The sequence below is a fragment of the Chlamydomonas reinhardtii genome, chromosome 16, assembly GCF_000002595.2.
Source record: "Chlamydomonas reinhardtii strain CC-503 cw92 mt+ chromosome 16, whole genome shotgun sequence".
Lineage (NCBI taxonomy): Eukaryota > Viridiplantae > Chlorophyta > Chlorophyceae > Chlamydomonadales > Chlamydomonadaceae > Chlamydomonas > Chlamydomonas reinhardtii.
The window spans coordinates 7305726-7316592 of record NC_057019.1 but is presented as its reverse complement, the minus strand read 5'-3'; the positions used below and the strand labels follow the sequence as shown (position 1 = coordinate 7316592).

Here is a 10867-nt window from a genome sequence, read left to right as displayed (position 1 = left end):
AGACATTCATGCCAGTTACACACGAGAAACAACTTAGGCGCACACCTCCGCCATCGTTCCAGGTCGTCAGGCTTCTTTCAACCGGGCACGAAGGTGGAGCTCAAGCAAGCGCGGAGCCGGACATGGGACGCACATGCAGCAGAGTCATTGCGGCTATCCGCCCCCGACTGTGGGTGAAAGAAGGCTCTACTGAGTCTTATCTATCTGACGAAGCGCAGCAGTCTTCAATGGTAGACATGGCGGACAGTACAAACAGCACTACCTAGCTCACATTCAGGGCCTACTACGTACACTGCGTGTCCCGCGCTCCGTGCCGCCGTGTCAGCAGCTGGCAGGTTCCAAAACGTCACCCGCACAGCTCGTGGTAGGCAACACGTTCGCCGAGCTACACAAAAGGACCACACAACAAACAATAAAATTGGCACGCACGCTCACAAAACCAGCACGTACGCAACCTATGACATGCCCTGCCACGCCCACTCCCCACAATCCACAACACGGTACTGCACTGCACGGAGGGCCCCCCCACATCTTTCAGGGGGGGAGACTGCCCACCCACTGCGCATGGGCCTACAATCTCTTGTAAGTGTCTGTCTAATGCTCTGCATTCTGCGCCTGGTGTACTGTGGGCCAGGGTCCGATGCCGCCAGCGCCACACATCGCATGGGGCCATGCTAGATCGTTGTCACAGCTCCCGCTCGCTAACTGCGTCGGTCACCCTAATACGCTGTGCGCCTCTGCTGCTTATCTAGCCTGCCCTCAGGCCTGCAGCTTGCCTAAGCTCCTGTGCATTCCGAAATCTCCTTTGCCACCCGGTAGACAAATGTATCAATGATGTTGTCTAGGGGGATCCGGGATCCGCAAACAACAAAACCCTTGGCAAGTCGGCACGCTTTTGCCCAAAAATGCCCTTGACATGCACGGTCAGCGACACCTAAGCCCGCCCCATCCGGATGCTGCGACCAGCGCCCGACAGCGGACAGTCTCCGCCGCGGCAACACCGCACAATGTCAACCACGACGCCATGTGTCCGAGATCACCGCACGGTCGCCGCGCCCGACCCCACGGACTCGCAGCTGCTGCAGGGCCCCGCCGCCGCCGCCTGTGCTGCCATAGCCGCCCGCGGCGTGAAGCCGGCTGCGAAGCTGAAGTTCATGAACCCGCTGAGCGGCGTGACGCCCGCGCTGCCGGGACCCTGCCCCGCGGCCACCTCGCTGCCGCGCCGCCGGCTGGGCGTCCCCGCTACCCACGCTGACAGCGAGGCGACCGAGGAGCGGTCGTCTTCATCATCTAGGTCGTCCACCGCCGGCGCCGCGGGCGGCCGCGGGATGGTGAGCGCTGGCAGGTTGCTTCTGAGCATGTCAAAGGCAGTGGAGGCGGCCGCGTAAGGGCAGGGCTGCTGCCCAGGCGCCCCGGCAGCTGGCGGCGCCGTGTGGCTGGCGGCATGGGCCGCGTGCGCGGGACCCGCCACAACCGGCGCGCTGCTGGGCCCCGCTGGCACGGCGTCGCTGTGTAGCCCATCCGTGCCCAGCGCAGAGCATAACGCGCCCGTCAAAAGCTCTAGTAGCCCGTCCACGTGCCAAATCCCGCCATCGGCGCCTAGCATTAGCCCGGGCAGCGTGTCCGAGGGAAGCACATCCGCAGCCTGCTCATGGTTGGGCGAGGTGCATCGAGCTGGTTAGCGCCGGAAACACAGTTCGAGATCATCTTACTCATCCACAGGTGCTGCTGCTGCAGGCTCCTTGCGCTGTTCCTGAATCGCGTAACCCTTTTATAACCCAGCCCACATCGAAGATGCTCCACGCGGCCTTCGATATGCCCCGCGCGCAGCGCCCTGATGCTTATATCCGTGCGCTCTGGCGCCTTTCGATTCACCTCGTGCTTATTGCGCTTCGAAGGCGAGCTCGCTTCGTGACACGGCTGGCCAAGCTGGCTAAAGTGACGCTTCTTCGGAGGCAGATGCACATCGCCGGGAAGAGCGTAGACAACCATTTGCTCCAGATGTCCACAATCGAAGGCGCAACGCCTGGTGGGCCTTCTTTGGTGAGCTTGCTGGAGTCGACGCTTGTCCAGCGTCCGCAATTCGATATTGATTATTTACTTGTAAGCTGTTATACCGATCTTTCGATTGTTGTCAATGGTATGAACAAGCGCACCCCAAAGCGCTTCGAGGTCGCGATGGAACCCATTCCGTCAGGTATCAACGAAGCAGAAGCCAGTAAGTTGCATTCAATTCTCTGCGGTATGATGTTTAGCATGAAGTAATCCTTAAAGCAAACGCTGTCGCCTGGGCTCAAACGTCTGAAACCGGTCGCTTCATTCGCGGAGGTCATAAGTAGCCCTTGGTGATTGGACTTTAAGTAACCATGACATCGTTGGGACTCCGGCGAGGGCATGCAAGAGCTTTCCAATTCGCGCCAAATGGCGTCCGCAGCGACTTCCGACTATTGGAGGTCAATGATGAGCTGCTTGCGGAGATATGCAAAGACGGGTATGTGGCGGCCCGATCAGATTGCTTTGTCACGAGCAGCTGTCGATGCATGAAGCTTTTGGAGCAACTTGAGGAGGCCCCGCACAAATGCCCCGCGTTGAACAGCGTTGTCATCAAGGGAGGTGAGGAGGAGGAGGCGGTGCTGTGCACGTCCAAGAAGACCTTCGCTATGAAACTGGTTGAGACGACCAACCTTCAACTTCTGGTGCGCCCCACGCAGCAAGACGAGCAGGTATGCAAGCTCGGGCAGGGGTGGGGAGCTTCCCGCACCAGCACAGCTCCCCAGCCCTCACGGGTGTACACATTGCATGAAGGGACACACTCTTCTGCCGTCTGGCACACTCATGCCCTGACACAATCCTTGCCATTGCAGGAGAAGCCCTCGGCCACTCCTCCGGGTGAGGCACTGGGGATGGCGAGGCTGCTGCAGGGAGGCCTGGTATTTTGCCATCCGAGCCATGTGCGGTTCACGGCGATATACGGGGGAATGGATAGGGGTCAAGGGGGTTGGCTGACGCCGAGGTTGCCTGCCTCCCGCACACCTCGCAGGGCGGCCGCGCGGGATGAGTCAGGGCCTCCAGACTCAGTGGAATAGCGTGAGTGCTGCGGTGGCTTCGACCAATTCCTAAGGCTTGTACCGTATTGCTAGCATTTGTGCCGCCGGGGATGGAGGTGGAGGTGCGACAGCTGTGCCATGTGTGTTGGCTCGCTTGTGTCCCCTGTGTGCAGTTCCGCACCGCGGAAGAGAGCGCGCCTGTGGTCGTCTCCGCCACCAGTACATCGCACATCGAGGTGAGCCGGGTAGGCTGGGCACGCACAGGGCCACAGCAGTCTGTACCGGCCGTACCGGTACCTGCGTGCCTCGGCGTCGCCACCCTGCAGAGGACAGGGGCGGCGTGGTGAAACCCCTCGGTGAAACCCTAGCGCTGCCCCACGGCCCTGCTCCTATGCGCAGCTTGTGGAGGTGGCCCCGCGGCTGGCGCCGCTGCGGCAGCTGCTATGGCAGCACCCCTACGGCCTACAGGACGAGCAGGTGGCGGAGGAGGCCGGGCCCGCGGCTGGCGAGGACGGGGACGGGCAGGAGGGCGGAGGGGATGACGGGCCGCAGCGCAAACGGCGGCGGACTGGTGCAGGCGGCGGCGGCGCGCGCGGCTACACTTTTGAAGAGCTCTTGGAGGTGGTGCAGGTGGGCGGTCGGTGTAGGCGGCATTGCCTTGCTTCGGCATTACGCATGTTGCCTGCTGCCGCGCCTTGCGCGGGCAGAGCGTGCATGCGCGGACTGACGCGCAAGGCCCGCACCCCCGCACCTTTCACTCCCTATACCGCGGCACCCTTGCACCCTGGTCGCCACACGTGTCCCCCACGTACGCCACACAGGCCAGTCCCGAGCAGCTGCTGGCGGCGCTGGCTGCTGAGGGCGCGCTGCTGCTGCGCGGGCGCTGGCGGGCCGTGGACCGGACCTACCTGGGCGAGCTGCTGGAGCACCTGCTGCTGGCGTGAGTGGGGGAAGGGTGTAGTCATTCGTGCGCACGGTATGTACTGTAGAGATGGAAGTGCCGACGGGCGGCACTGTGTGTGTGTGCGTGTGTGTGTGTGCGTGTGGTGGTGGATTGCAGATACCAGGCCAAACTAAACCGGGGGGAGGCAGGGGGGGAAAGGGCAGCCGCCCATGCAAGACGGAGTGACTGAGGAGTGCGGGGCAGGTATGGTAGGCGCGCGGCATGGTGGGGGCTGGGTGGGGCACTAGGTTCAATGAGGTGTGACTTTCAGCAAGGCCATCGCCGAAAGGCTGGGGCATGGCCTGCTGGCTTATCAAGTGGCCCAACGAGTATACGCCCCGCCATTTGCCAGTGACCCGGGCCCTTGCTGTACACTCGTCATCCACGGTCCTCCATGCGCCCTGCTCACCGCAGGGCCGAGCAGGAGGGCATGCCGCTGACGGGGCTGCGCGAGGCGCCGCTGGCTGCCAGCCTGCGCGGCGACGGATACCACCCGGCGGTGGTGGCGCACTGCCTGGGCGTGTACGGCAGCCGCGTGCTGGAGGAGCAGGGGGACAAGGAGCAGGGGGACAAGGAGCAGGGGGACAAGGAGCAGGGGGACACGGGGCGGCAAGCGGCGAGCACATCAGGCGCGGGCGGCAGCGTCGCCGGTGTGTGGGCTCTGGACGCGACCAAGGTGCGCGCCATAGTCAGCGACTTCGGAAGCGCAAGCGGTCACTATCGGCTCATGTGTTCGCAGCTGTGTGTCACAGCTTGCCAAGTATTATGCGCGCGTGTCGGCACGCATGCGAACGTTGGCACCGCAGCGTGCTTCCTGAGAATGTATACAGTTGTTTTGTGCCGGGATACGATGACCTGGACTCATCCCCACAACCCCATATCCGGCGCAGGTCTGCATCCATTTTGCGCACAAGGTGCTCTCGAGCGGCAGCAATGGCGGCGGCAGCGGCGGGCTGGGGCTGGCGCTGGGGTCGGGTCGGTCCATGGGTCTGCAGGAGTTCCTGGCCTTGTGGGGGCGTGCGGTGCCCGAGGCGCTGCAGCCCCAGCTCGGCCTGGACCTGCTGAGGGCGGAGACGCTGGTGGAAGGTGCGGCAGGGCGTCCTTGTGTGCGGTGCATGGGGGCGGGCGTTTGTGTGGGCGGTGCAGGGGAGGGGTGCGGGCTGGGCGGTGCGGGGCGATGGCAAGCTGCTGTGAGGCGGCTGCTGGTAGGAGCACCGGGTGCGAAGGCGCGCGGCTCGAGAGGCCACGTGCGCTCTATCGCCGTGTCATATCTTTATCACCCCGCCCCGCCCCCCCGGCCCCCTTCCCCCGCCGTACACGAATACACAGGCACGGGCTCGGAGGCGCGCATCAGCTCCTTCCCCTCCGCCGCGCTGCCCTCCGACCCCGCCCAGCGCTTCTCGCTGCTATTTACGGTGCGGCCGCGATGGGCCTGGACCGATCTGGAGCCGTTCCTGGCGGGGATCAAGGTGAGGGCGGGAAGTGTGTGCGTGTGTGTGTGCGCACGCGTGCTAAACAAATGCTATGTCGAAGCACCGCCATCGCATCGTGCGTTATACGGTACCAGTACTCGCGGTTACCTCCCCAGCTCGCCGCGCCACCCTACGCCCCACCGCGCCCCATCCAATCCGCCAACTCCCACTCCCTGTCCCCACCCCGTGTAACCCCGCGCCATCCAGGTGCCGGGCCAGTCGGCCGAGGCAGTGCTGCTGCGCTTCGCCCGCGCCAGCCAGGCCACACCCGACTCGCCGCTCATGTACACTGCCCGGTAATAGCAGTTGGGGCGCAGGAAGGCAGGCATGGGGCAGGAAGGCAGCCAGGGAGGGTGGAAGTGCAGGTGGCAAGGGGGCGGCTAGAGGCGGCAGCTGGAGGCGAGGAAGGACAGCTGGCACCGGTTGAGATGATGGAGCAGATGCTACGGTAGCAGCAGGAGTACAATGGCGAATGAGGGAAAGAGGCCCGAAGCAGGACAATCCCGCTGGATGGGTCGCGTGTGGCTGGGTGAAGGAGGGAGGATGGGTGAAGGGTAGCGTGCCCTCCTCGAGGCGGCAGGCTTCGTGCAAGCGGGGTGTGTCAGAGTGCGTACCGGCAGGCCAGGAAGCAGGCCAGGAAGTGCCTGGTAACTTGGAGCTGTGAAGCTGCGTGTAAAAGTCTGAGTACCGTATGCCCCGCAAGCAAGCCCTGGTGCCAAAAGCGTCGAGAGGGCCAGCTTAGCTGCTCAGGCCGCGGGTCAGGCCACTTGCCCCTGAGCCTACCGTGGCAGGCCCCAGTCCAGCACCATTTCGCCGTGCAACTACTCATGCCTGCCTAGACCTCTACAGCGGGTGTCAGTCCGAATCGTCAAGTCGTGATACGGTAGTGGACTAGTGGCTGCCCCACGAGCCCGGTCCGGTGCACCCCTGGCCAGCTGGGAGGGGTCTGGACGGGGCCGTGCTTCGCTGCGCTGTGATAAAGTTCTGCATATAATATAACCTTCGGACTGTAGCCGTGCGTACATTATGGCCCGAGGCTCGCTCAGTCGATTCTACTCAGCTGGCGTCGCTGCAGGCCGCATCGATAGAAATCGCGACCGCGCTAGCGACCGTGAACGCAGGCCTGCTGGGCGCCCATGAGCTCGCTGGCAGTGAATCTTGAGCAATCTTGTTTTTCAAATCAAATCTGGAGTCGAATCGTGCCGCAGCGGCTTCCGCTCAACTCAACTCTAGAAGTTCGCAGTGGTCGGCATTCGCACGTACAACAGTGCGAAGTGTGAGACCCCGAAACCATTCCCGCAAGCGCTACCCAATTCGGATGCCGCCCACTCTTCATGGTAACATCGACCTGCATCCGCTTGCAGCCGTGTCGCACCCTGTCAACTCGCGTGGCCCTTCAGATCATTCCTAGACCTTCCGGGCTTCAGGCACACCACACGCTCCACACGCTTTCCGGGGGTCAGCATCACAAGGGGTTCGGCCTGCCGCAGCATGCACGGTACTGCTGTAACCCTCACAGCCGGACGCACCGCCCCCACCATTATTCCAGGCTAACAACAACTGCTTGTTGCACGTCCACGACCAAACCGCTCCTGTCAGCCCGCCACAAGAGTGCGGATGTTACAGAGGGGACAGTGCCAGCACCCGAAGACGCCGAGCCATCACATGCTATCAGTATCAGGATATAAGGCTCTCACAGCATCACGCGAACATGCGGGTAAACACATGGGACTTGGGTCGCAGAAAGGCCCGGTATCCCTGCAGGGGGCACGTGGCAGACCGTGTGCTGTCAGCCAGTCATGGCAGGCACACCACTGCATACGCGCACTCCCCAGGCACTGGCAGCTCACAGCCACCTTATCCCCGCAGATCCCCGCGCCCGGGCCAGCGCCCTACCTCGGGCCCGCCCAGCTGGAACCCCAAGCCTGATCGGCGCCGGCCCGACCACGGCAGCGCCAGCGGCATCTCCCTGTGCGGCCGCAAACACACCCAGCAGCAGGCAGGTCACAGGTGGGGCACTGGGGCCTCGGGTGACACGGGATGGCACGTCAGCAGGTGGTCAAGAGCACTGCAGGTAGCACAACACGAAAGGCCTAGGGACAAACAAAGGAGGCGCTGCCCGTGTAGCAGGCCCCGAATCACCGTCACCCGATCAACCCAACTGGCGCACCCGCAGCCGTTCCAGAACACGGTCCCCACGTCCGCCGCTCGCAGTAGCCGCCGCGCCACGCCCTCGTCGCGGCTGTAGCAGGCGGCTGTCAGGCCATAACGGCTGCGGGACATGAGGGCCGCCGCCTCTTCCGGACTCGACACTGCCTGTGCGAGGCGCAGTGTGCTTCGATGGTGGAGCAGGTCTACCAACATCGCCATACCACAATGTGCTTCAGCTAGCAGACCATCCATTGAGCATCTAACGAACTCACCACCACGCACAGCACCGGTCCAAAGGTCTCGTCCTCCAGCACCCGCATCCCTGGCTTCACACCAGTGAGCACGGCCGGCGCCAGGAAGGAGCCGCCGGACTCCACCTCCGCCACAGCCCAGGTGGCGGTGGCCGCGGTGGCGGCTGCAGGGTCTGCCACCTGGGTAGGAACAGCGAACCAGGCCACTGCTCAGCTGCATACTCAACAGGCGCGTCAGACAGCACAGCCCCGTTTCTCCATATATAATGCCAAGCTGTTGCTGCACCTGCTGTCTCAAGCACCTGCTCCGCTACGGCATATTGTACTCATGAGGCGCATATGGTAAGGTGGCACAGCCCCTTTCTTCATCAAGGTACAACTACAGTACATCTGCCTCACGCACCTGCTCCGCTACCCAGTCCTTGGCGCCGCCCTCCACCGCTTCCCGGACCAGCGCCTGCAGCCCCGCCGCTGCCGCCCGCCCCAGCGTCAGCGGCCCTAGCTCGGTGGAGGCCTCCGCGGGGTCGCCCGCTCGAAGCCGCGCCACCCGTGCAGCCGCCAGCCGTGCGAAGGCATCTGCCGCCGCCTGCGGCCCCGCCACATACACCACCTTGGGCGCACAGCAGACCTGGCCACTGTAAATGGGGGAACACACAATCAGGGACTAGCATTTCACGTATGAGCGCAGTGGTGGACCGCCTTCCGGTTAATCCATCGCACATGCACACGGTTCTGACATTCACCTGTTGGCAAACGCGGCATCCGCTACAGCATGCGCTGCTGCACGCAGGTCAGCGATGCCAGAAGACTCCTCCTTCTCTTCCGCCGCCGCAGCCCCGGCGCCCGCCGCCGCCGCTGCTATGTCACTGTGCACGTAAACCGCGTCCTTGCCGCCCAACTCCAGGTGCGCTGGTATCGGCAGTTCTCTTCCGCTGCCAGCTCCGTCGCCTTCGCCTTCGCCCGCGAGCGGTGCGCCCGCGGCCGTGGACGCAACGGCGCGGCCAGCAGCTCGAGACCCCGTGAAGAACACGGCCCCCACCTGTCAGCGAAGGATGTATGCCATGCCGGAGGCTCAGAAGCAGCAAGGCAAAGACAGCGAAGCCCACCACTGCATCGAAGCGCCCCCACACAGCGCACCAGCGCTCACCTCTGGCGCCCGCACCACCGCCTGGCCAGTGGCTGCGCCCCCGACAAGCACCGTGTACAGGCCCTGCAGCACCGGGTCAGTTCCATACCTTGTTGACTGGACCGCCAATCACCTCAACGAGAAGGTGAGCATGTGTTGAGACGAACAAGACGAGTGTGTAACCTCGTGCGTTGCCACTTGCCTGCGGCAGACCGGCCCGGTGCCAGACCTCCTGCAGCGCCAGGCCTGTCAGCACGGCGTGCTCACTGGGCTTGGCCAGCACGGCGTTGCCCAGGCACAGCGCAGGCACCGCAACATCACAAGCCAGCACCAATGGGAAGTTCCTGTGCATTCGCATGAATGCATGGGCAGGAGAAAGCGTGCTTGGGACCTAGCAAGGGCACGAGCTGTACATGGTCACCCTTTCAGCCCTGACTGATACATGGCCCCCGTCGCCGTGGCCGTGAGCGCAGAGCGCATGTGATGTGAATACCACGTGCATGCATTACCACGTGCGTTACTGCATCTCCACTTTTGTGCGCACGCACCAGGCGGTAATGGACGCGACCACGCCAGCAGGTTCCCACTCCACAAACTCTGTCCGCTGCCGCTGTGGCTTGCTTGCAAAGCTGCTGGCCAGTCCTTCCCCCGGCCCTGCAGGTTGCATGGTGTACATGTGTGTGCCGCAACCAGCTGAAGACGTGTCCACCTTGTCCACTGCGATTACATTAGGCGGGGTGCATGTTTCGACATAGCACGTACCTAGGCCAGTCGTAACTCTGTCGCCCACTGCGAGGGTGAAGGGCAGCTGTTGGAGCAGGCCGCAGGCTTGCCGCACGCGCGCCGCCGCCAGGCGCACCTCCGCCCGCGCCTGGCGCAGGGGCTTGCCGGTCTCACTGCACAGCAGCTGCACAGCGTGCACATTGCTGGATAGGCATGTGCCACTCCTCATGCTCTGGGCCGTGCACCATACGTGATAGATGGCAGGGACCTGAACCTGGCCTGCCCCCGCTTCGACCGCACTACCGGCCGCACCTCAGCAATTACGGCACCGTCCCCGGACTCAAGCCGTGACGCAAAGCCCCGCATCACAGCCAGCCTCGCTGCCGGGCTGCTGGCGGCACACCAGGTCCGCTGAGCCCGCTGCGCCTCGGCTGCGGCTCGCCCCACACTTGCGGCATCATCTACGCGCAAGCACGCGCTGCCGCCACTGCCGGTGCTGCCGCACAGCTGCTCGGCGTTGTCGCTTGCAGCGACACGTGGCGGGGGTTGTGCAGTGTTGGTCAGCCGCCCTGCAAGCATTTCCAGGAGTCCCGCGGCGGCTGGCGAAGGAGGCGGCAGCTGCAGTCCGCACCCGCCGTAGGCTTTCAGCACCTTCGTTAGGAACAGCAGTTGACACATTGCGCCGCACATTGAGGGTTGGACACTTGCTTGATGTCACTGGAGCGGTCAGCGCACTGGACGGGAAGCGAATGAGCGCACGGCAAACTACAACTGTGAGGACGGGACAGGCACTGTGGGGCTGTCTGACTGCCCGAGTCGCCAACCGGTGGGAAGCGCGCAAGCGCGCTGAGGTTATGGAACAAACCTGTAAAATCCCCCCTGCAAGCGCTCCGTAATTGGCGGTGATGATCGGCGAACGGCTCAGTTTCGCCACTGATAAGAAACTGTGCCCTTCACATGGGAAGCTTCTCGTAGGAGCTGTATAATTGAAAGCGCGTGAACTGTTACGCGTCAATCCTCCAGCACACTCATTCGTGAAGCGCATACTAGTTACTCTCAGTCTTAGTCGTCTTACTTGCTCGGGCGCGAACACTCACGCAGTATCAAGAGATACAATAGTTATGATAAACGGAATTACACGTACTAGCCTTGCT

At 63.3% G+C, this 10867-nt stretch overlaps 3 protein-coding genes across 3 annotated transcripts; 1 reads left to right on the top strand and 2 right to left on the bottom strand.

Moving 5' to 3' along the window:
* Positions 1–3: 3 nt before the first annotated feature.
* Positions 4–2109, bottom strand: CHLRE_16g684267v5 (uncharacterized protein). Its single transcript, XM_001698871.2, has 2 exons — positions 1876–2109; positions 4–1645 (listed from the first exon to the last, which is right to left on the bottom strand). Exons 1-2 carry the CDS (start codon positions 1990–1992, stop codon positions 1037–1039), a joined length of 726 nt encoding a protein of 241 aa, XP_001698923.1. The 5' UTR covers positions 1993–2109; the 3' UTR covers positions 4–1036.
* A 94-nt stretch (positions 2110–2203) lies between these two features.
* CHLRE_16g684155v5 (uncharacterized protein) lies at positions 2204–6150 on the top strand. The gene is made up of 11 exons (XM_001698814.3): positions 2204–2491; positions 2597–2723; positions 2865–2889; positions 3041–3087; positions 3221–3283; positions 3447–3677; positions 3869–3987; positions 4405–4666; positions 4881–5076; positions 5320–5459; positions 5670–6150. Exons 2-11 carry the CDS (start codon positions 2661–2663, stop codon positions 5760–5762), a joined length of 1239 nt encoding a protein of 412 aa, XP_001698866.2. The 5' UTR covers positions 2204–2491; positions 2597–2660; the 3' UTR covers positions 5763–6150.
* Positions 6151–6621: 471 nt separating this feature from the next.
* Positions 6622–10833, bottom strand: CHLRE_16g684043v5 (uncharacterized protein). The gene is made up of 12 exons (XM_043071506.1): positions 10579–10833; positions 10026–10364; positions 9753–9897; positions 9539–9644; positions 9193–9334; positions 9012–9074; positions 8608–8903; positions 8268–8499; positions 7886–8044; positions 7633–7778; positions 7359–7431; positions 6622–7220 (listed from the first exon to the last, which is right to left on the bottom strand). Exons 2-12 carry the CDS (start codon positions 10290–10292, stop codon positions 7164–7166), a joined length of 1686 nt encoding a protein of 561 aa, XP_042916267.1. The 5' UTR covers positions 10293–10364; positions 10579–10833; the 3' UTR covers positions 6622–7163.
* Positions 10834–10867: the final 34 nt, after the last annotated feature.